The sequence below is a fragment of the Drosophila willistoni genome, assembly GCF_018902025.1.
Source record: "Drosophila willistoni isolate 14030-0811.24 chromosome 2R unlocalized genomic scaffold, UCI_dwil_1.1 Seg167, whole genome shotgun sequence".
In the NCBI taxonomy this organism is placed as follows: Eukaryota; Metazoa; Arthropoda; class Insecta; order Diptera; family Drosophilidae; genus Drosophila; species Drosophila willistoni.
Genome location: NW_025814050.1, coordinates 23,122,082 through 23,146,859, shown reverse-complemented (window position 1 = coordinate 23,146,859; position 24,778 = coordinate 23,122,082). Strand labels below are relative to the sequence as shown.

Below are 24,778 nucleotides of genomic sequence, written 5' to 3'. Positions count from 1 at the left end.
GGTTGAGTGCAAAAATGTTTTTTCCTTTCTGATTTTGCATTGACACTTTGAAATCAGAAGGGACCGCGGACTGAAGTCGAAGACCATTGAAAAATTATGCAATAAAGTGAATTAACATTCAATGGAGATGCAAAAATTATACGAGAAATGTTTGAAAGCAGATCAACTTCTTCATAATTAATATCATTTATCGACAGATATTAACTCTCCTTTGTCGTTTGGCAGAAGAATCTCCAGCTCTGACATAATTGTTGTTGGCCCTTGAACAAGGCATAGTCCGGGATAGTCTTGTCTTCAATCAAGTAAATAAAATGTTTGACCATTGTGGGTTCCCCATGAAAGTTGGTTGAGAAATGGACTTCTCTTTCATATCATTCCCAACTTTCATATATTTATTACATTGAAATTACATACTTCTTTACATTATCACACTCAGTTTGACGAATTTATTGTATTATCTAAAATTTAGATCGATCCCATTCATGCTCTTCTTCTGCAACGCACACCAAACAGCTCCAAGCCGGGTCGACATTTCTGCATCGTGTCGAATAGTGAGCTGCCAAATGCATTTCGCATGATCATGCTCAGATCTTCAATGTTGCCAATATCACAGTTGGCCATGAGCAACTGATTGGCCAGCAAATTTTCACATAATGTACCCCGTATTAGATTCTTATCGTATCTAAGTATAGCCACACAAAGACGTATCTGCTGACGTTGCATTAACCAGTTTATAACCAATTTCCAATTGGCATTACGTAAATCCAAGGTATCATCCAAACGGGGCTGCAACTGCAACTCATTGCTGTCCCAATATTGTTCGTTCAAAGCAACAAACTGAGAATAGCAAATATGCAAATGGAAACTATACAGAATGAGCACTTTAAGCAAAATATTATTCATGCTCGAACACTTAAAAAATATTCACTTATTTAGACTTTGCGCAATGAAGTTCGAAAACAAACTGAAAAAGCTTTGGTACGTTCAATATATTGATAAGTAGGTACGTGATTCGTTTTGGGTGTGCTGACGCATTAGTTGACACGATGTTTGTCATATTGTTTATTAAAAATAGATTTCTAAACCATGCTTAACTGGGTGTCTTGTGAATAAAAAGTATAGAAAGAAGACCACAAAACTTTTCTTAAGAAGTGTCTTAAGAAGTATCTTGAATTCAATGGAAAAAAGTCTTCGATCTATAATTTTTAAGTGTCCTACGTAAGAAATATGCACTGGTCATGCCAAAAGTTATAGGTAGACGTAGTTGAAATGGAAATATTTGTTAATAATATCGTCAATTATTTAAAGCTCCATTTGCTGGCGAATGTTTAATAAGTTATAATATGGATTGTTTGGCTGTCATTTTTTTCCTTTATTGCCATGTTACGTGACTTTTGCTTACTCTCGAGTGTAGCACGTGTCAGCCACAATGGTTGGTCAACAAACTTTTTCATTTTTAAATCTTATTATATTGGTTTAAGTAGCTTATTGTGACGTCAAAGTGAGCTAATTTACACTGTCTTTAAATAAGAGAAATTGTGAAAATTATGTCTAAAAGGTTTGCTTTGTTTATAAAATATTTATCTTTAAAGTGAGAACGTATTGTGCATTATGGGAGTCTGTCAATATTTCCGCAGGTCCTGTAGCGGCATAAAGAACTTACTCTACAGGGGATTAACCACCCGATTATTAACTCAGGATTTCCATAGAATAGTATACCTGCCATAAATTACAAGTCAGTCTTTCAATGAAAAGATAAATAAAAAAAACACCAAACCCAAACGTATTATTTATTTATAAGATATACATTATGCAGTTAATTGTATTCAACAAAAACAAAAAGGAATAACAGATAATTGTAAATAATCGAATCCGAATACAAACCAAATTAAAGGCTTAAAAAATTTTAATTTTTTCTCTATGGGAAAAAAGGGAAAACTTGGCTGAAACATGTGACGACAGCTGCAAAATATTTGCATAGATGGAAAATACTGTGTGTCTTTTTTTCTCTGTTTTTTTTTTTTCTATTTTTATTTTAACGCTGAGCCCATAAATCCTTGGCCAAAAAAAGTCAAACTAATAAATGTCAAAGGGGCAAAGCAGACACACACACACACACACACACACATAACGCAACTAATTGGAGCTGGAATATGGAATACAAACCCCAGTAACAGCTGTTGCTCGGGTTAAACGTGCCCGGGTACAGTTCAACTAAAAAAAAAAAACATCCTGTAGTACAAACATTTGTGTATTCTGATATATGTATGGTTATATCTATGCCCGACCAAACATTTAAATTATAATTTTTTAATAATAAAACATATACAAAAGTTCGTAGATCCAGAGGCGTGTGTCCAAGCGCCCACAAAATGGCGCAGAGGCGGCCATTTTTGTATGTTTCTCTTGTTATTGTTGTTGTTGTTTTTGCCCGTTTTTTGGCCCGGAAACAAATTACGGCAAACAATTTAAAAAATGTTTGCAAACAAACAAAACAGGAACGGAAACGGGAACGGTAACGGGAACGGGAACAGGAACAGTGAAGTAGCAAGTGGAAGAATGAAAAGAGACGGAAATGTTATCTAGGCAACAAGACAATTGGACGGATGGGAAGGACCCAAAATCGGACGGATGTACTACAGTGTTAACTATGAGGTAAAGGATTTATAAATACTCTGAACACATGTGTTGAGTTGTTAATTTAATTTACTTAAGCTAAGAAGATTAAGCTTTCATTTAAAGTAGGATGAAATCAAAAAAAAATGACATCAAGAAAATGTGAAATTTATCAGGAATTTTGTTTTAAGTTTAATGTTGTGAATTCGGCAGAATATGAAGAATTATTAGGAGCTGAAACCAATACTAAATACTGATTGTAAGTCACCTCTTCGAGTTGGAGTTTATTTAATTACTATTTCGGAACATATCTCTGCTCGATTGAGTATTTAGTAGTTCCTTTTTTACAATCCACTTATTTAAATCTCAATTGCTCAATTTATGATCCTTTTTAGCCGTCTTTCACTGTGGAATAAAAATCGTTTGGACAAACAACGAGGCTACGCCAAAGATAAAAGCCTTTTCATTGCCAGAGAGTTTTTCCTGCTCCTTTCTTGGTTCTTGACTCCTTCCTTTCGCTGCTGCTGCTTTTAACCTTTTCGTTTCACTTAGTTAAGCAAAAAATGAAATTTTTATTGCCAAAATGCATAAATGAATAGAAAATAGTTACAGGACAAGACAGAGAGGCAGACAGCGAGATAGAAGGAAGAGAGTGAGAGTTAGAGATAGAAGGACCTCTGCATATATGCAGCAGCACCTGTGCAAAAGGTGGCTGGATATACAAAAATGTTGAACTCAGCACAAAACTCAATTTAGAGTTTGTTTGCCAACACAATGGACAAAAAATAACGAAAGAAAATAGTTTTTTCCAAAACCAAACGCAAACTAAAAAACTATTTTCTCAAAATTCAAAATGTTAGTTAAAAAAGTTAACCAAAAGATAACTATTCAAATGATAGTTTCATTTCTCTTTCGTATGATTTCATCATTAGAAACTGAGAAAACTGGAAGTCAACCCACAAACACACATTTCCCACACATGCGAGAAGTTTTCGTTTCGTTCTTGTTTTTCTTGCTTAGTGCCAACATATCAATTAACAAATAATAAACAAAAGCCCACAAGGCATCCGACATTAAAAAACTTCCTGAATAGTCGACAAAGTTGTTTCCAAAAGCAAATCAGAAAGTCATCATCCAAAACGAGCCAAAGTACTAGACAAACCCATTTGCATTTCCAGCCAAAAACTAGTAGGTACATAGTTGAAGAAGAAGCAGAGACGAAAGATGCCTCCATTCTGCCACACTTTAAAAGTAATTTATCTTTTCTTTTTTTTAAGAGACCTCCCTATCCGCATTCTATTTTTCATTCTCATCATCATCGTCATTCCATCCAGCTTACTACTCAACATGGGCAACATGCAATTTGCATAAAACTTGCATGTTGCCATTTTTCTGGGTTGTCCCTTTCGGCATAAAATCCACTTTGTTGGCAAGTGCATCAAACAGAAAAAAATACAGCACAAAAATTTCGGCTTTTTCCTTGTCTTGTGTTAATTACAAGTAAGTTTTCAATAATGCGGAAAACTTGTTCGCAAGTGAAAATTTCATCTATCTCTCTTGTATCCTCTTTTCCATGTTTGCTTATCACTTTTCTAATGACTTTCCTTTGTTCTACAAAACATGATAGAATCAGACGAAAATGTGTCAATTGTTGCTTAAAAGTGGCATCTTACATTGGACCAAGTTAGCGTGTTAAGTATCTCAAGGGGAGACCCATAACAGCTTTGGGGATGACTACAACAAGTAAAAAGGTTCAAGATGCAGTGAAAGTGTTTTTAATGCGGAAGAGGAATGAATTATCCGAAGCAAATAGGTCGAGTTGTCATCCTTTATACTATTGAAACGTTTACTATTTGCCTATAACGTAAATTTAAGCAATTTGTTTTCTTTGTCCTTGCCGCATCCTTCTTTAGTATATTTAAGGTTGCATAGTTTTAGGCCACTTTGTTTCTTCAAATACTCAAGCCGACCGTTTCAAGACCTGATTTAGTTAACTGCATTTTTGTAGTCACTGATTGGGAGATTCTAAACCTTTGTTAGACGAAAACAGAACACGAAATTCCTATGTATACCTCTCTAACTAATAGGCTTTTAAAATTCGAAATTTGCACTTTCCAAAATAATAATTATGCAATTATTTTCAATACGATTAAAATAAAAAATTTCACATTCCATGCCTATGAAGGTTTTGTTATTTTAATAGAAGAACAAATTCTCATTTAGAAAAATTAGTCAATTGAAAAAAAAAAATGGTATATTTCAAAGATATATTTTCAAATTATACTCATTTCTGCAATATATGTATGTACAATGCCTATTTACCTGTTTTAATATATTTGCCGTCACGCAACCGGAAATCAGCAGCATTTTCTCGATATTTAGATGATTTTGCAAATTATTTAAAAACATTTCGAGGCGCTGATGCAAATAATTAAATACAAAAGCAACACAGAGAGAGAGAGAGAGAGAGAGATGAATGGCGTAGGTGTGACTGAGTAATGAAACGGGAGGTGTACCCACCCAGTGAAGTGGACGGGGGTATGAAATGAATATACAATTTCACAATACAAATTTAACAATGAGAATGGAAATAAATAAAATTGCCTAAAAGGCGGCAACATTTTTAAGGAGAAAGACGAATCGCGCGTGCAAAATGCTTGTTAATTATTTAAGGCCACCCCCTCCCCCTCCCCCGGTCAACGGTTGGTGCGCAGTTCTTCTTCGCCCTTCTCTAGCTGTCTACATGTTTGTTCGCACTCGTTGAACACATTTTCAATTAACAGAAAAACACTCACATGCTAGCTCCCCCTTTCCCCTCCCCCAACCACCCCCTACTACATCAACACTTGCACTGGCACACAAATACAACTTTGATTTGTTTAATTAAATTACACTCAGACAAAAGCCTTTCAATCATTCACAGTTTTCCAATCACTCATTGGCTCATTCACGCGCTCAACTTGGAACAAAAGCCAATATGCAGCCCCATATAGTAGAGTTTGTGTGTGTGTGTGTGTCGATGTGTGTAAAAGAAACTACACACAATACATCATACATATTTAAGTACCATCTACCCATGTCTGGATTATTTAGCAAAATTGCAATGCAAATCGTGCGTTAGAATGTGTTTGCCCCATGCGGACTATTGATTGAGTGCGATTTAAAGGATGTGAATAGGGGGCAGATGTGGGGGCGAAACGCAGGGGCGCAATGTTAATTAATTCCAGCTAGTCTCAAGATAAGCAAATGAATGCTATTTGATTTCGTAAAGTTGAATATCAAGTGTATATTGAAGTTAGTTTCAGGAAATTAATTAAAATTAACAAAACGTAAAAACATTGAGATTAATTGGTTCCACTAAATATGTATATATTCTGAATACTTTCAAGTACCTAACATATACATAAAGTGATTCTGGAGGCGAGCAGCAAGTCAGGACATTGATCAAGTCGTCGAGTCAAGATCAAGCAATCAAGTCATCGAGTCCTGATCAACAAGCGAAGCAACAAATCTCTTTTGGCCTTACGAGTAACCTTAAGAATATTTGGCACCTAGCAATCTACAAGTGCGAGCAAGTCATCGAGTTATAAGGCCTTACGAGTAACCTTATAGACTCATTAAACAACAACAAAATCTAAATATAATTATAACAAGTACACAGTCAATACAATCATGAACCCGAATCAGTGTAAAATCGTATCTAAACATTTAACCAAAAGTCTAAAGCAGTTATATATATGAATTATTGTGTCGTGATTTATATCAAGGATAAATATTTTACAAGTATCTGATCATATAATTCTGCTTTTGTCTACTCCATATATTTGAAAGGCTATTTTTTATACTTTTTAATAGTTCCACACACAAGTACAATTTTTAATCCCACGGAATTAATTGTTGATTGTTTTCACAACTTCTAGGCCGAAATGTTGATCTTAAAATAAGGGATCTTTCAATGAGATGCTTTTGTCTTAGGTTTGTTTTTGCTTGCGTTAACAGAAATTGCTGACCCCATCATTATATTTAACCATCTCCGGCAAGTGCAACTTTCATAGAGCATATGTTAGTGGCAGCAAACTATTTATAACTATTTTTGCACAAGGTCACGCTGCAGCAGCTCTATTCGCCATATTGTCTTCGGTATGGCCATCTCTTTCATTCGCATTGAGCGTTTGGACGCCATTTTTGTTTTTTTAAATTGCAACTGTCATTAGTTTGCACAAAAATGGCATGTGAGAAAAAGAGGAAGCAGTTGCGGAAGGAAGGATATGAAATGAAATTGCATTTTTGTTGTTGCATTTTTAAATAATACGAAATTGGTATTTTGTTTTCTACTCTACTTTTTTTTTGTTTTTGTTGGTCACTTTCAAGGCCACGCCAGAAATGTTATGTTTAAGCCCAAAAATTTATGGGTAAATATAATGTTTTGCGGTTTACGGATAAATGCAAATTTATGGTTTATGTGCATTTTGCTAACTTATTAATGCATTTTAATTACGCCATAAATGTTAAGCGGTTAGAGTTTCAAGGTTTTTCCACAAAAATATATCTACAAATGTATATATTCTTCTTTTTAATTAGCTGCCAATTTTAATGTGAACGGAAATTGCTGAAATTATGTTTTCCCACTTTAATATTAAGCTCACGACGAGAATTAAATTTAATAACTTTGGTTTTTTGCTCTTTAAGGATAGAAATCACTTTGGAATTGTTCTAAAATTTTGTAGCCTTTTTATAAGCCTTCATCAATACCTTTTAGTTATATTCTTAGTCAATGTATCTACCTCAATCATTCACATTTTTAAAAGATCCAAGCAGCTTGTCGGGGCGGACTCTATTCTCGTTTTTAATAATTTATAGAAAAATCTCTTTCAAAATTAAATTTAAGATTTGTCATAAACTTTAGAAAGTTTGATAACTTGAAATATTTCAGCCTTTAAATTTCTATATGGGAGCAAAAAGGAGAAAAAAAACTATTGACAGCTTATCGCCAAACAATGGACCATTGAATAAATATCAAAAGCAAATAGCCATAAATATTTTTTTCTCACTTTCAACAATATATATTTTTTCATTTTGTTGTGTTTTATTAGATTAGCAACGCTTTGCACATGGCAGAAAAAAAATATTTTTAGGCACAAAACGAAAACCAAAACAGAAAAAAAACAACAAAAATTCGTTCATTTATGCCGCTTTAAAAGCCACAAATGGGCCACAGGACCAGAAAGAGCCACATGGTTTTTTTTGTGCCATCTAGGGATTTGCACGCAGGCAAAGGGAAGATGACAGGAGCAGCAAATATAACATAACGTTATAACGGTTACCGTGTAGACCGGTCGTCGTCGTCGCCGCCTTCAATAAGGACTTTTTACGGCCAAGCTTTACGATTCCCGCATCATTTGATTTTATTGCCAAGTGTCAAAAGCAAAAGAGAAAGGGTAAAGGAGTAAGGAGGAAAACGCAAAGGAGGCAAGTTCTAGCAAATGTGTGAATATATATGTATGTTTGGTATAGCAAAAATGTCCTTGAGCCAGTTGCCGTTGCCTTTCTTTTTCTGTTTTGTGATTAATGCCATCCGTCTTCATGGAGGATGCACAAAATGCAAATGCACCCGCCGGTATAATCAAATCGAAACTGGCATCAAAGTTTGACGTCTACGAAACTACGGAAACTGCAATACAAAAGCGACACACAATGGGCATGGCCCAAGGGCCAAGGACAATTGAGCGGCAAAGCAGACGGAGGCGGAGACGTAGTTAGTGATTTCGCCTGACAAGGCCAAAGACTAAAATCAATTAATTTATGATATTTTCTATACAATTGTTGGCAGTCTTTCCAGTCAATCATCAGCCCTAAAGGCATACCAAACATTTGCATGTTATGTATGTTTGTTTTTTCCATACGTTGTTAAATTTACCTGCGATACCCTAACTAAATGCAACTATCTCCAAATATCCAACTAACTTAATAAAGAAAAACCAAAAACCATTCTAAACGTGTCTATCTAAACCCTAATTTCAAATTAGTATCTATTCAAAACTTCACTTTCACTTCTTTCACTTTTTTCATAATTTTTTTTTTGGACGACTACATTAAAAGGGTATCAAGACAAAGTCATATATAGCTAAAGCCAAAGTTAGCCTCGCATTGCATTCTTTTTACTTGTTTTATTGACAATTTTCATTTACTGCCAAAAGTCTGGGAATTTCGAATTTCAACTAAAGGAAAAGTATCGCATCGTATGACAAGTTTCGCATAGGTGACATATTCTTGTTTGGATCGATATTTAGACAATAAAAATATATATAAAAGTGCATTGACATTGCTGAAAGAAGTAATACAAACACTTTGTCTAATTTGGTCAATAGTTTCCAACAAAAAGTCTTAAGCATGAAGAGACTAGACAGTTTTTCAACAGCTAAAAATATCCCGGCAGTTTATTGTTCATCCTTCTAATTTTAATGATTTTAATTAAAATAATGCCCTAGAAATCTTTTATTTCGCATTTCGTCGTGGGATAGAATACAAAATTTATATAATACTGATTTATGATTCTAGCTTTCTGTTTTTTATGTCAAAACATAAATTTGGAAACACAATAAATTCGAATTTTTATATTTTTATCAAAGATTTCGGTTGAAATTTAGAATTGTAAATTAAGGTATACGTGAATGAATCGTACAATTAATGAAAATCAAGGTAAACAATTGCAAAGCTAAGACTTAAATTAAAGCAACAACACCCAAAGACATGACTTTCATTTAGATCTATTCATCACAACCTGAGCAATCTTCTTTGTTTGTCTTTTAATAGTCACTTTCAAATAGTCTTCATTCAAGAATCCAAGAGTTACATACTTGTCACTTCATGCTGGTCTTGCGACTAGTCAAGATCATTGGATAAACGATGAGCGATAAAACTAAATTTCCTTATATTGAACAGCCTGGAGGCAAATATAAAGATATCTATTCTCTTTTGTTGTCCTGGCTGGATAGCCGTAATCTGACGCCAAGGGAGCTGAAACATCGCCAAGTATTGATTCATTTGCGTCTACTGATGTTGGAAAAACAGGATGAGGAGTATTATATCAAAAGATACATAAAGCTACGAACCCGTTGAGAAATCACGAATGAAATTCTTATAAATGTTTTTTTAATGGTTATGTTATAATTTAATCAGTTTTGTTTGTTTTCTTTTTCGTGAATGTGATTCTCGTTTCGTTAAAGTTATCATATCAATAATCCGTACAATAACACATAATACATTTATAGTTATTTTTCTCCATTCAACATAAAGTTAATACATAATAGATAATATATATAGAATATGGTATATATGTATAGTTTTTATTTTTTTTTTTTAAGTTGCCTTGATCGAAAATTAAAAAAAGAAACCTTGCTTCGTTTGAATACACTTAATTTGGCTTGTGAAGAAGAAAATATATATATATAGAAAAAGAATAGTGTTTTGCTTCAAATTGGATATACAGTAAATAATAAACACTTTCGCTTTCTCGAGGCTTAGTTGAAAATTTAAACAAAGTTCTTTTTTCGTGCGCAAAAACAAAGACAAATTTAGCAAGTCGTGGTTTTTTTTTGGTATTAAAATTTCATGATTTCATAAAGAATAAAAGTTATAATTTTAAAGTTCACAAAAGTTAATTGTATTCCCTCTTTCCGAAGTTCATTAAAGTTATTTATTTTCTCTTGTTTTTTGCAGGCAAATTAAAGCAAAATAATTAGTAGTTAAGGATGTTTTCTTGAAAGGATATTGTTTGGTTTTTTACGGTTTTACCGCTGCTGCTGATAGATAGGAATGTTGTTTGTAATGACGGTATCATTTTGCATGGGATATCCTGGGGCCACTGTGGGCGGTGGGCCACCGACGCCACCACCAACCATGATTTGCTGATGTAGCTGACTGAAGGGCTGATGCTGGGGGTGGGGGGCATGGGAAATCTGGGGCATATAATTCTGAGGGTTAACTCCTGGAGCTGGTGGTGGTGCTGCTATAGTTGCCGTTGGCGGTGGACCGTTTGGAGCATAATTCTGGGCTTGTGGAACTGCTGACGGCTGCTGCTGTTGTTGTTGTGGTTGGGGGGGTACCGGCTGATAGCCCTGAGGCGGTGCTTGAGGATGCTGTTGATGTTGTGGTGACATATATGAATGTGGTTGCTGCTGCTGGTGCTGATGCTGCTGATGTGGTGGCAATTGTGTGGCTGCTGGGGGAACAGCAGCAAATTGAGTAGGATGTTGTTGTTGCTGTTGCTGCTGATCTAGATGGTAGCCAGGCTGTGGTTGTTGTTGTTGGGGAATCGCTTGCTGTTGTGGATTGGTTTGGTTGGCATTATAAATGGATTGGCCATGTCCTGGAGGTCCTGCCGCTTGTGGTGGTAGAGCTGACAAATTCAATTGATAAATTATTTATGTAAAATTTACAAATATTGTACACTTACCGTGTCCGTTTTGATACGGTAATGGTATTTGTCCTTGTTGACCCAAGTATACAGCAGGAGCTTGAGCCGGAGCTGGACCAGCTGTTTGAGTAACAGATGGAACAGATACCGGACCATATGGCAATGAATGCATGCCAGGATAACTTTGCGCTGGTGGGAAACCCACAGCGCTGGGATATCCTGGCGCACCGTATAGTGCTGCACCAGGAAAATTGGCAGGCAAACCAGGCATAAAGCCACCAGCAGCAAACTGGCCGGCTGCAGCTCGATCATCTCGCATCAAGGTGTGATATAGATTGATGGCATCAACTAAATCACTGGACAATTGCGTCAACTGAGCATGTTTACGATCCACACGCTCCAATTCGGCATCAATCAGTGGCCCCATTTGATGAACCTCTTGTTCCAGGCGTAACATTTCATTTGTATCCTGGGATGGATCTTCGGGGTTGGCCTCATGCAGCAAATGTAAGAGACGATCCACTTTCGCTTCGTCAATCTCAACGGGCTGGACACTAGTAGCTCCGGCTGTAGCTCCGGCATTTGTTTCTGTTTTCTGGGCTTCGTCTGCCCCAGTGGCCGCTGTTTTATGCTGCTGATTGATATCCAAACGTTCGGGATCTACAGATAAATCGGCAGTAACAAAATTTGAAGGGAATAAGCCCTCGCCACGTTGATTGAAGCCCTTCCACCAATTAGGATCTGTATCGTCCATAACGTGAATTATTTCACCAGCAAAGAAAGTCAATTCATTCTCCTCGGCGGCTTCAAAATCATACAAAGCTCGCACCTTACGAGGTTCTGGAGCTGCTGCACTTGCTTGAGCCGCATCTGTGGTAGATGTTGCGCTACCAAAGGATGGATACAGCGAGGGATAGGTACTATTGCCCGTTGTAGATTGACTTGTTGTTGCTGTAACTTTGGGACTGCTGCCACTTGCTGGTGACTTATTATCCTTCAATGATAACTCAATGGCCTTGGCAATATCATCCTCTTCTTGCTGACTGTTGACCACATTCGGATCCTTGGACAAGCTGACTGCCTTTTCAACAGGCGCTTTGCCAGCGATTTTCTCATTCAAATTTCTAAAGTCATATCCGTCCAAACGAAGTTTAAGAAATAAACTTGGTATTAAAGTCAATTGTGGATCTCCTTTAAAGTCATTCTCAGCCCAGTTCTTAAGAACTTGGCACATTGACTGCAATACAAACAAATTATCCACATTAAATTCACAAAATGAATAAAACATTAAATGTACTCGTAGACTTACCATTGCGACCTTTGGGTGTGACTTCTTAAATTTAGCCAACAAACGACGAAATTCGGTTTCAAATTCTCTTGATGCTACCTCCAAACGAAAGGGTTTGCCACAATTATTAGACAAGGCATCCAGCAGAGTGATGGCTTGCATTACCACATGCGGATCATTGTGTCCCATGCGTCGCATTACCGCCTTAAGACAGTCCTTTGCCAGTCGTGGATGCGTCGACACCTTGTCACACACATCCAGGATCAAAGACCAATTTTCATTTGTATTTATATCGCTGGTGGCCTTTTCTGTCAATAAAAAAGACAAATTTGCTTATTACTTTGCTTATCAATGAATTTAAAATCAAAATGAACTAATTGATGACTCATAGGCGAAAACATTTCATACATAGATAAGACAAGTTTAATACATAGTCATTGTACGCCAAACCAACAAAAGAAAAGGGCAAAAAAACAACAAATCAATATACATACAATGCACTCTTCTCTCTGTGTGCGTGTGTGTGTATTTGTCTTGCAAATTGCATTAAAATGTGTAAACATGAAAAAAGACCAAAACGCAGCGCATAAAAATAGAGTAGATTGAACATACTCCAATATTGAATATATTCAAAATTGCACAAACATGAAGGAAAAACTTTATGCTCATAGGGACTTTTTGACTTCCCTACCCAAGGCAATGATAATTAAAGAAATTTATAGTAATATTATTATTATTATTATTGGAACAGCAATTTTGTTTACATTTGACTAAACATAGATTTACCATAAGCATATGATTTATGTATAAACAAAAATATATTCTTATCGAAATGAAATTTTATTCTAAGAAATTGCTGTTTTTTCTACCTTTTAACCGGTTAACCCATAATAATGGAGAGGTGATGATAAGTGAATATATCCCACAGTCCTTATGGAAATAAGGGAAATGAAACAATACCGGGTACTGATGGTGAAAGTGGTCTCTACGCTCACCCCTTCTCCATCAACCGAATGGATTCAAGGTCAAGGAAACTTCCAAAAAAATATGAAAGAAAGTTCATTGAACCATCGCAATAACGAAAACCTGCGCAGCATCTTAATAAAACCAGGAGAAAAAAACCAACCACAACCACATGATGACTCTTGTTTGCCTTCTTTGTTGTCTGGATAAGTAAATGTGAAAAGGGGGGCCTGCCCGCTCGTCTATCATTTAGAGATTATGACTAAAGTGCATTAAATTCTAATTCGATTTATTGTTGTTATTGTTTTCATCCAATTGGAACTTACCCACATCGACGTCAAACGACGACGACTGCCCAAATAGACCCATATTCGTAGCCAAGTGCACTCTTATCGCTGGATGAAAGATTTGTGCAATTAGTGGTGGTTGTAACTATTTAGCCAAACCTATAAAAAAGTTTTTCTTCTTTGTTTTATTTTTTTGCTCCGTTTTTTTTTTTTACTTTTTTGGCTGCTACGCAATCGATTTTCAAACAAAGAAAATTCACCGTTTTGCCTTTCACTGGCAATCGTTGGGCTATTGGATTAATTGCTTTGGATGATAAGCTTTAGAAAATATGTTTAATTGCTTTAACTATGGCCAAAAAACGTTTTAAATTTCACTTTTGCAGCGATTTATTGTATTGTGTAAAAAACCAGTGACTAATGTTGAGTGTGACCTTTCGAATTTTAAAATACCAAAGAGTTCGTGAGTTATCGATAAGTAATGGGTAATGCAATTATTTTGATTAAAATATTTTTTTGTTTTAGAAAATCTGATTAAAATGAAACATTGTAAATATTTTAGATTTTTAATTTTGCAATTACCAATCTTCAGTAAAAATATCATTTTTAACAAATCCGTTTCAGTCACATAAAAACCTGGTCACACTTATTTTTGGCATTCGAAAAAAACGCGCATTTAAACAACAAAAAGAGACGCCAACTGAATGAAAACGAAATAATTTAAATAAAATTGTATTAATAATATGGCACATTCACGAGTTAAACATGCCACACGTAACCATCTGCCACACTTAATGAGTAATGTGCCGCAGGAGTGCCAGGCACCAATTAAAACAATGTGCCTGAAAATGATGTCTCACGATGCCTACGGAAAACCGTAAGTAAAACAATTTTCAGTTGACATTATTAACTATGAAATCATCCTTTTCCCCTCTCAATAGTTACGAATGGAGCTCGCGTGATTTTGAGATGGGCGCTCATTTGGGACGCGGTAAATTTGGCCGTGTCTATTTGGCGCGAGAGCGCCACTCGCAATATTTGGTAGCCATGAAGGTCATGTTTAAAGAGGAGCTACGCAAAGGAAACGTCCAACGCCAGGTGCTACGAGAAATTGAAATACAATCCAGACTTAAACATCCAAACATATTGCGTCTGCTTACTTGGTTTCATGATGAAACGCGCATTTACTTGGCCCTGGAAATAGCTTCAGAGGGAGAGCTCTTCAAGCATTTGCGTTCGGCACCCAATCACCGTTTCGATGAGCCACGATCGGCTAAATACACCTACCAAGTGGCCAATGCCTTAAACTATTGTCATTTGAATAATGTTATTCATCGTGATTTGAAGCCAGAGAACATTTTGTTAACCAGCACAGATGATCTTAAATTGGCTGATTTTGGATGGTCCGCTCATACGCCTAACAACAAGCGAAGGACATTGTGCGGAACTTTGGATTATTTGCCACCAGAAATGGTCGACGGTCAGACGTACGATGACAGTGTAGATCAATGGTGTCTGGGAGTATTATGCTATGAATTTCTGGTGGGCAATGCTCCCTTTGAATCGAACAATACGGACAATACATATATGAAGATTCGACGTCTACAAATACATTATCCTTCGCATTTGTCGCAGGGCAGCAAGGAACTAATTGGTTTGGTAGGTAGCAATTGTGCTATTTGCAATGGAAATTTAGCATTATTTTATTTATTGTTCATTTTTTCCAGTTGCTGCGTAAGAAAGAACAAGGCCGGTTAAGCTTGGTGGAAGTAATGACACACCCCTGGGTCAAGGATGGCATGGCCAAGAGGGCAATACAGCTACAGCAGCTCATTAATGAACGCGGCAAAGAGAATGTGGTTAAAAATTAAAACTTTTGTTTTTTTATATTTATATTTAAATTTCAAATAAAGTATATTAGTAATTTTGAAAAGAAGCCATGCCATTATAGTTATCTGTTCTGTTCCGGATCAAGGAAAGTCAAGCTATTCCCATTTCACAGGACTTAATAACCGGATTGAAATGTTCAAATTGACATACAAGGTATTTACAACAGTCGTGTTTTGTCGCAAAATTTGGCAAGAGTACCCGTAATGTCAAAAAAATACATATTATTTTTTGGTATTTTTGCTTTAGTAATATAATACACACTAATATAAAATAAATGACAGTTTCAAGCGTAAGAAAATGTATTATAATATTTAAACGCGCTGCAACCGCAAGTAATAGATGATTTAATAAATTAAAAAGGGTAAATGTGCAATAGTTAATTTAAAAAACGTCAAATAAGCTTGTTTAGCTCAGAAAGAAACCCAAAAGACAGCTACTAAAAGCGAGAAAGAGAGCGCAACAATTTGTATTTTTAGTTGTATGTAGTGAAGGGGGTTGGCGAGGTGTGGTGAGGTGGTGAAGACGAGAGGGCAAGCAAACCCTTTCGATTTTTAATTGAATTAAATCCAAAAAGTCTACCACAAAATATCGAACTCTATAGAGAGGACGTAGACGTGGAATCGAAGAGGAATGGTTTTTATACGGGATCCTTGTGGCATCGCCTGTCTAATTGTGACCTATGGAGCTGTTTTCTATGCCGACTATGTTGTCATGCGTTGGATTATCCTTACAACAATGCCAGTCAGGTGAGAAGCCCTTTATCGTATAGCTAATTCAAAACTAATTGCATCTTATTTTTAGCATTTGGGCGCCCTTTCATGTGGTGCTCTTCAATACGGTTGTCTTCCTGTTGGGCATGTCTCATGCCAAGGCTGTCTTCTCTGATCCGGGCATTGTGCCATTGCCAGCTAATCGTATAGATTTCTCTGACATGCATACCACAAACAAAAATAATCCCGCTGGCAATGGCCATAGTAGCGAGTGGACTGTCTGCACCCGTTGTGAGACATATCGACCGCCTCGTGCCCATCATTGTCGAATTTGCAAGCGTTGTATTCGTCGGATGGATCATCATTGTCCATGGATCAATAATTGCGTGGGCGAACGTAACCAAAAATACTTTCTACAATTTCTTATTTACGTTGGCATCTTATCTCTCTACTCACTGGTCCTAATTGTGGCCTCATGGGTGTCTCCATGCGAGGAATGCAATCAAAACGTGATTGAATCTCAGCTAAGAATGTGAGTAAATGTCTGATGCATCCCCAGGTGAATTGAATCGGGGAAATAACTTCACTACCTGATAACTACTTAATAGGGCTAATTATTTTCAAACTGTTCTTACTAATTAACTTTTTATTTGCTCTTTCAGGATTCACTCGGTCATTTTGCTGTTGGAGTCCGCATTATTCGGACTCTTTGTAACCGCCATAATGGTAGATCAATTGCACGCCATTCTGTACGATGAGACAGCCGTGGAGGCGATACAACAGAAGGGTACCTACAGGCCCAATCGACGTAAATATCAACTACTGGCCGATGTGTTTGGACGCGGTCATCCGGCTTTATGGCTATTGCCGTGCACCAGTTTAAATCATGCATCCCGCTACCATGACACTCCTCTACTTAGTCACGATGTCTAAGAGAGGGTTGTGTCCATGTGTATAGGACATATATATACATACGTTCCGATTTCAACTCCATTAAATAACACTTTTTTGTTAATAGCTTTTAATTTCTCCGAGTGTGATTTAAAATTTTTTTAATTTTTAATTGCCACTTTTTTGTCTATGTTTTCTATGTTGTAGTATATGAAATCTTTTGTGCAAAAACTTAATTTATACTTTTAGTTTATACAATTTGAAATTACATGCATATATACATTTAGAGCAAACAGAGGAAAGAAGTTTAGGAATAACAGAAAGAGGGAAGGAAAAAAAATGAAGAGCATACTCAATCAGTAAAATTTTATATTTTTTTTCCCCTCCCCCCAATATGTGCATACGTAGATCAGATATTTATATATATATATATTATATACATAAATGTATTATACCTAATATACCTAAAATGAAATGATATGTATAACACATATGAAACTCAATTTTTGGCCCAAATGGACATATTCTTGCAGATTTCAGCGTTTATTTAGAAATTGTTTTAGAATCAAAATACAAAAACTGTCCCAAACACATTGTGAATTAGAATAAATAGAATATTTAATAGCATTCTTTTTAAGTACCTATAAAAAAAAAAAACCAAACTTAAATATTGTTAAAAATGCAAAAGTTATATGCTTCTGAAATTAACGACTTTATAATTTGATTTAGAATTTAGCTGGCTTTTGGCTAATATGTGACTTACTACTATAAATTTCATCAAATAGCTCTTAGGAGACTCAATGAATTGAAAATCTTTTGCTAACAATTTTAACACTTGTTATTGTGTATTATTTTTCTTTATCTGCAAGAATATGAAATCATTTGTGGCAGCATTTAAGAGAAGGGCTAAATTAAAATATATACCAAAAAAAAAAAAAATTTATATAGCTAATCATAAAATGTTGTAAACTTTTCATTTCGTAAATATGTTTTTATTAGTTTTAATTGAACCTTTTCTTTCATTAATCTTTTCAATAGAGACGACTTCAGTAATTTTTTTACCGACCACCCTAAACACCAGATAACTAAAAACAAAAACCAAACGCCTTAAGAAATTGCAATTTGTAAAACTCAATATCATAAAGACATGCATATATATACATATAAATATGTATGTGTGTAGTTTCCAAAATAAATTTATCAATATGAAATAAGTAAAAAGTGAAGACATGCAAAAAATTTAAATCTTTTTTTAAACTATTTTGAAGAAATTTTCGAATTGTACAGATTTATCAATGGCTACAAATTTCTATGCGTTCCTCTTGAAATTCATTATTATTGAATCAAATGCTATATTTAGATAGTTGGTTCCAATACTTTTTGATTTATTGAAGTTAAGATTGGCAAAACATGATTCGGTAGAGAAAATTTTGTATCCATCTATAAAATTATATATGTATTCTAAAATGTGGACTAGATTAGCTAAGGACTTAATCCAATTCATTGCCAAGTCCTTCCACACTAATTGTTAGTTGCTCCAAAGCCTTTTTGGCCACTCCACAGAGAACACCCTCTTGTGAGGATTTATCCTCATGTTGCAGAATATCCACACATTCCTTCAGTAGGTCAATGGCTTCCAGAAGACGAGCACGCAGCTCGCCACCATTTAATTTGCTAGCGATGAAGCCACTTTTGGCCAGCAGAACCAGAGGCACATGCAGCTCATACAGATTCATGGCACGCGATCGACTTAGTCCAGGCTCAAAGATGTTCAACACCTTGAGGACATCACGACACAGTTCGGATTTGCGTTCCAAATGATTGTCGTTTAATTGTACCATCTCATAGCCCTGGACCCGGCCGTACATTTCGATTAGAAGTTGCTTTAAGCCAATTGCTATGTAATGCAGAGGATGTAGCAGCGATTTATATTTGCGCAGTAGGCGCTCCGATTCCTCCAAGCGTTTTGCACCCATTTCTAGAGATTGCACGCCATTCACTTCGGCCTGAAGAGCATTGAGAATGCGTTGTGTTTCCTCGTTGCTATTGCTATTATCACAACTACGACAATGCCAACTGGTGTCTGTATCCGTGGGATTTCGGGGCAGTAAATAACCCTCGGTACACTGTCCACACTTTAGACTGGAGAAATGTGTTTGCATCTCGCTGGGATCGAGGCAACGTTGGCATCGACATTTGAAATATTTACCCTCGAGCAGATGCTTCTGGCGCTGAGCAGTGCCATCCAGGGTGTAAGTGTAACTATGTTGCAACTGTTGATTGGCCTCGAGATCAACCATGGCATATAGACGGATTCTGTAGAGGGGATCAAATATAAATCATAATGATTTGAAATGTCAGTTCTCTTTTAGCTCACTTGTAATTCTCGCTGGGATATATCGATCTGGCCGTATTGGGTACACAATTGTGAGCTAATATTCCCGTGTATGGATATAGACATCTCAAGGGATAACCCACAGTTGTACGAGCCTCAAAAGCATTCACTTCCAATATACCTACAACTTGCATTATCAATTCCTCACTGAAGCGTGAAGCCAATTTACAGGGACCGCGTAGGTATTGGGCTATATTCACACGATCTGCATGCCAAATATCAGAGTTTTCACGACGTTCGGCTTCATGATGCTCCATGGGAGCCACATCTTTCTCCCAACGCTCTGGTTGTTGCTCCTTCGCCAAAAGAACCCTGCAGAAAAACCATCAAAAGAAAGATAGATTGTAAATTAGAACAATACCGGGTCTGAATTCTATTTTTATAGCCACCTAAGTGGCATAATGCAGTCCAGTTGAGGACACTGGCCACCATTTGCTATCCTATAAAATCGTGCCTTTGCCTCTTTAAATATCCTGCACTCCATTTGTTTATGTACATTATCCTCAATCTTGGAGCACTCTTCACACAAAGGCCAACCACATTGCGGGCAACAATTCTCTAGCTCCGGGCTATAGCAACCAAGACAAACAACTCCGCCCTGACTCTTGGGTCCCACAGCAAAGGGAAGTTCTTCAATAAGTAGACTGTGACCAGACGTGTTCTGTTGGGCCACCAGGTAGCGTCCGTAGATCGGACTCCATTCAACTAGTGTTCGATTTACGTGGAGCGTTGCCATGGCTGTTGGCATTGCTGGTGCTGTCATCTAACTAACTGAGGCATCTCATAAAGCATCAGCAACGCCAACCGCCGCCAGCATTTGGCTCTGCTCCTAGGCAAACAAAATGCAAAACAAAAATATTAAAAAAAAAAAAATAAATAAACTCAAAATTTTAGCCTAGTAGGCACAGTGGGTTTATTTTTGAATTGAAACAAAATAAAAATTGGATAATAAATGGAATCCTAACTTTAAAAATGTGCTAAGCTTCTATTAAACTTCTATTAATAACAATTAATTGAGATTAGTTCCTAAATTGTTATCATTAGTTTTTGTCCACAGAACGAAAGCTTTAAAGTTTAAACAAAACAATCTCAGCTTAGTTTGGTTCTCATTTGTGTCAAACGAAAGTTTTTCAAATGGTATTTTTTAAGTATCAGTTTATATATCATTTCTAAATCTTCTGCATTTATTCGCTTTTGGGAAATACAAATGTAGTTAATACAGAAGATAAGGTATCGAATTTCTTACATTTTTATTTTATAAGCTTGAATCATTGTAACTTTGATATATGTATTTAAATATTATGGAAAAATACGTAGTTTTTTCGACAAATGCAGTACAAGTTTGTTTGTAATATAAAAATTTGTATAATCAAAGGCACAAATGACGGTGAACATTAAATAGAAAGATTATTGAAATATCCAATTAAAACATTGTATCCCGATTTTTCGAATATTAATTATAAATTTGTATAACTCATAAACTATTAAGTTTATTGGACAGTTTTTGAAATATTTTGAAAATCTGTTTTTCAGATTCCAGATTCAGAAAAAAAACACACACAAAAACTGTTATTCGGGGTCTAGTCTCTTTTTTTTAGATAATGTAAAGTTTTAATTTTAAGGTTGGATGTTTACTTATAAAATTATATAGAATGGAACGAAAAAAACGATAAAAAAAAATATTTTTAATTAATAAATCTCTACGGATTAAAAATATTTTGCTTTTGTTTTTATCAAATCCTTCATTCCACTGTGCTTCTGCACTTTATTGTTGCCTTTTAATCCGAGGCAACAGCCGCGTCTACCGCGCACTACCCACCTTACCACCCCGTCCGTATCTTCGTCATAGTCTCTGGCCGGCTCGCGCACAGTTAAAGAAATGTTTTAGCTGCTGCCAAAAAGAAATATATTTATTTTGACATGTCCCCCCTCGGAACCACCGAATACCCCCTTTCTACCCAATTTACACCATTGGTGTTTTTAGTCCCCGCACTTCCCTGTCCCAGGAACTAACCTCAAAGGCGTTATGCAATCTAATTGCGGACAGACGCCATCCTCACTCACATTCCCGGCAAATGTGACACGTGCAGCAGAAAATATAACGCATTCGCCTTGGTGATCATTCTCATACTGATTGCTGGCACACATGGCGCACAATGGCCAGTCACAGAGCTCACAGCGGTCCAGAGATTCGCCATCCTCGCCGAATTGTAAATAGCAATAGCAGCCCAAGCAAACAATGCCACTTTCTCGTTTAGGTCCATAGGCAAAGGGCAACTCCTCCACAACGATTTCACCGCGATGCACTTGCTCAGTGGTGGCCAGGCAACGACCGAAGACTGAGTCGTTTTCCAGGCGAGCCTTCAACATGCTGTTGCCTTTGATGCACTTGCGATTGAAATTTGTGAATGCATGAATGGAATCGTGTACCCAATTAAAAAGTTAAAAATAGAATCAAAGATTCCAAAAATACATCCGCAATTGTTTATTTACTGATGATAGAGGCACTTATCGATCATTAAGGTTAACTCGATTTCTCTTGTAATATAGTTTTCCATTTCGAAACGTAATTTTTACTAGCATCAACATTACAAATTTTGTTTTTATAAAAAGTCTTCCTAAATTTTAAATTTGATAAAATTTACTTTGCGCCAATTATCGATAAATTCCATATTTAAATTTTGGTGTGACCATTTCAAGCTCTTGTCAATTCGAGATTTTCCGTCTGTTGAAGAGTATGTAACACTGGTGGCGACAACCCTAGACATTTCATTTTCTAGAAAAGTCGGCATTTTTTTGCTGCATTTTGTCTGTAGTTCGTCGCGAAAACAGCGTGTTTTAACAACTAAATCACATTTAAGTACTAGCAAGACAGTTAAAAATCTTTGGTAAATAGCATGGACAAGGTAAGAACACATTATGAAATGTCTCAATCGGCCATATGTCTTTGAATTCAAATCATTTCTGCTGCTCCATTTGCGGTTAAAGGTAAATGAACTCAAGGAAAAGGGCAACAATGCATTAAATGCCGAGAAATTCGACGAGGCCATTGCAGCGTACACAGAAGCCATTGCACTGGACGGAAAGAATCATGTTTTGTTTAGCAATCGCTCGGCGGCTTATGCCAAGGCTAAGAAATTTGCTGAAGCTCTAGAAGATGCCGAAAAGACAATAGAATTGAATCCCAGCTGGCCCAAGGGATACTCCCGCAAAGGTGCCGCTGCAGCTGGTCTGCATGACTATATGAAAGCTTTTGAGGCCTTCAATGAAGGTAAGTGAGAAAAAGGTTGAATCATTCAATTGGTTAACACATAACCTCACTTCATCTATCATCCATCTCACTCTCTCTTTTTATTTGTTGTTTGTCCCACATTAAGGCCTAAAGTATGATCCGCAAAATGCCATATTGCTTCAGGGTCGCCAGGAGATTACCGCTTCGGTACTAAATTTCATGCAGTCGCAGGGCGACATACCAATGGATATTGATCCTCAGCATACATCGGCCAGAGGTGGATCAAAACGTGCTGCCTCTCCAACACCTACCGCCCAGCCTGCAAAGCCTGCGGAACCTAAAGTTGAAGACATGTCCGAGGAAGAGCGGAAAAAGTATTTCGCCAAAAAGGAAAAGGAATTGGGAAATGCTGCCTACAAAAAGAAGGACTTTGAAGCCGCTTTGAAACATTACAATGCTGCCATTGAACATGATCCCACGGACATTACATTCTATAATAACATTGCTGCCGTCTATTTTGAGCGCAAGGAATATGATCAGTGCATCAAGCAATGCGAAAAAGGCATTGAAATCGGTCGCGAGAATCGTGCCGACTTCAAATTGATTGCTAAATCTTTTGCCCGTATTGGCAATACCTATCGCAAGCTCGAAGATTACAAACAGGCGAAAATCTACTTCGAGAAGGCCATGTCCGAGCATCGTACGCCAGAGATTAAGACCTCTCTTAGCGAAGTGGAGGTTAAAATTAAGGAGGAGGAACGTCGTGCCTACATTGATCCCGCCAAGGCCGAGGAGGAGAAGGAAAAGGGTAATGAATTCTTTAAGAAAGGTGACTACAGCAATGCTGTTAAACATTATACCGAGGCCATCAAGCGCAATCCCGATGATCCCAAATTGTACAGTAACCGCGCTGCCTGCTATACCAAATTGGCCGCCTTCGATCTTGGCTTAAAGGATTGTGATACATGCATTAAGCTCGATGAAAAATTCATCAAAGGATACATACGAAAGGGTAAAATTCTTCAGGTGAGAAACAAGTTCATACTAAGCAACGATCTTTTTGATTAGATTATAAATCAATCAAAGTGAACCACTAGTACTTCCAATAAGTAAAAAAGAGTCAAATGGAAATATTTTTTGTTAAATTTTCAAATTTGGGTTCTTTTTCGTAGGGTATGCAACAAACTTCCAAAGCATCCACAGCATACCAAAAGGCTCTCGAAATTGATCCAAACAACGCCGAGGCAATTGAAGGATATCGCCAATGCTCAATGAACTTCCAACGTAATCCCCAAGAAGTCCTTAAGAATGCCATGTCGGATCCAGAAATTCAACAGATCCTGAAGGATCCAGCCATGCGCATGATTCTTGAACAAATGCAAAATGAACCAAACGCTGTGAAAGAGTAAGTACATTTAATTCAAAAATAACTGAGAAGCCGTTTGCTAATCCTTTTCTTCATTTTGCCTTACAGCCATTTGCAGAATCCAGCTATTGCTGATAAAATCATGAAATTGCTGGAATCGGGCATCATTCAAATACATTAAGGTGGATAATTGGGATGCATCCACATCCATAACACAACAAACCTATTACTAACAACATTTCAGGAGACAAAAAATATATAAATAAATAAATAAGTATATTACATACAAGAAACAATTACTGCACTAAAGGAAATAACAATAAATAACGCTAAAAATTACATTAGAAATTGCAAGAAATAAAACTAAAAAAACTAGACATCAGTACATTCTATTGTATGTATGTCTGCTTAGTTGCTAATGACAGGATATGCACCTGTCTACAGAAGTCAATGCCCTTATTTTTCTTACAACAATTACATATATGCTGTAGCTTAGCTCTTAATAAATAAGTTTTCAATGTAAAATAAAACAAGGAGAAAACTTTAACCCATTAAAAATGGTAAATAGAATGTGGAAAATTCTTTTGTATTAAATTATCAAAGAAATTAAGAAAAATTTCAAAAACCCTATATTTTTGATGGGCGCCAAATATAAATTCTGGCGGCACCGAGCAAGAAATACTGTCTACAAGCTACTGAGTGAAAATATCGAAACAAAAGTATCGAG

The 24,778-nt window shown here is 36.5% G+C and overlaps 6 protein-coding genes and 1 long non-coding RNA gene across 8 annotated transcripts; 4 read left to right on the top strand and 3 right to left on the bottom strand.

Annotated features, from left to right (window-relative positions):
- Nucleotides 1-330: 330 nt before the first annotated feature.
- Nucleotides 331-949, bottom strand: LOC6651816. The gene has a single exon (XM_002074252.3). It carries the CDS (start codon nt 901-903, stop codon nt 481-483), a length of 423 nt encoding a protein of 140 aa, XP_002074288.1. The 5' UTR covers nt 904-949; the 3' UTR covers nt 331-480.
- Nucleotides 950-9,161: 8,212 nt separating this feature from the next.
- LOC124460164 lies at nt 9,162-9,791 on the top strand. The gene is made up of 2 exons (XR_006954100.1): nt 9,162-9,315; nt 9,430-9,791. It is a non-coding gene; the product is annotated as an uncharacterized LOC124460164 (long non-coding RNA).
- A 440-nt stretch (nt 9,792-10,231) lies between these two features.
- Nucleotides 10,232-14,011, bottom strand: LOC6651852 (signal transducing adapter molecule 1). The gene is made up of 4 exons (XM_002074251.4): nt 13,610-14,011; nt 12,342-12,628; nt 11,072-12,269; nt 10,232-11,014 (listed from the first exon to the last, which is right to left on the bottom strand). Exons 1-4 carry the CDS (start codon nt 13,650-13,652, stop codon nt 10,407-10,409), a joined length of 2,136 nt encoding a protein of 711 aa, XP_002074287.2. The 5' UTR covers nt 13,653-14,011; the 3' UTR covers nt 10,232-10,406.
- Nucleotides 14,012-14,233: 222 nt separating this feature from the next.
- LOC6651774 (aurora kinase B) lies at nt 14,234-15,503 on the top strand. The gene is made up of 3 exons (XM_002074250.3): nt 14,234-14,444; nt 14,509-15,226; nt 15,295-15,503. The coding sequence occupies exons 1-3, from the start codon at nt 14,311-14,313 to the stop codon at nt 15,436-15,438; spliced, it is 996 nt and encodes a 331-aa protein (XP_002074286.1). The 5' UTR covers nt 14,234-14,310; the 3' UTR covers nt 15,439-15,503.
- A 215-nt stretch (nt 15,504-15,718) lies between these two features.
- Nucleotides 15,719-17,192, top strand: LOC6651796 (palmitoyltransferase ZDHHC3). Its single transcript, XM_002074249.4, has 3 exons — nt 15,719-16,203; nt 16,259-16,699; nt 16,830-17,192. Exons 1-3 carry the CDS (start codon nt 16,088-16,090, stop codon nt 17,098-17,100), a joined length of 828 nt encoding a protein of 275 aa, XP_002074285.1. The 5' UTR covers nt 15,719-16,087; the 3' UTR covers nt 17,101-17,192.
- A 1,227-nt stretch (nt 17,193-18,419) lies between these two features.
- LOC6651820 (SET domain-containing protein SmydA-8) lies at nt 18,420-21,883 on the bottom strand. Of its 2 annotated transcripts, none has more exons than XM_015176603.3 (3): nt 21,468-21,883; nt 19,436-19,765; nt 18,420-19,374 (listed from the first exon to the last, which is right to left on the bottom strand). In XM_015176603.3, exons 1-3 carry the CDS (start codon nt 21,821-21,823, stop codon nt 18,549-18,551), a joined length of 1,512 nt encoding a protein of 503 aa, XP_015032089.1. In that variant the 5' UTR covers nt 21,824-21,883; the 3' UTR covers nt 18,420-18,548. The 2 variants fall into 2 exon arrangements, with proteins under 2 accessions (XP_015032089.1, XP_046866436.1); XM_047010480.1 differs by lacking the exon at nt 21,468-21,883 and adding an exon at nt 19,843-20,364.
- A 322-nt stretch (nt 21,884-22,205) lies between these two features.
- LOC6651793 (stress-induced-phosphoprotein 1) lies at nt 22,206-24,621 on the top strand. The gene is made up of 5 exons (XM_002074245.4): nt 22,206-22,359; nt 22,442-22,724; nt 22,831-23,711; nt 23,858-24,090; nt 24,160-24,621. Exons 1-5 carry the CDS (start codon nt 22,351-22,353, stop codon nt 24,230-24,232), a joined length of 1,479 nt encoding a protein of 492 aa, XP_002074281.1. The 5' UTR covers nt 22,206-22,350; the 3' UTR covers nt 24,233-24,621.
- The last annotated feature ends 157 nt before the right edge of the window (nt 24,622-24,778 follow it).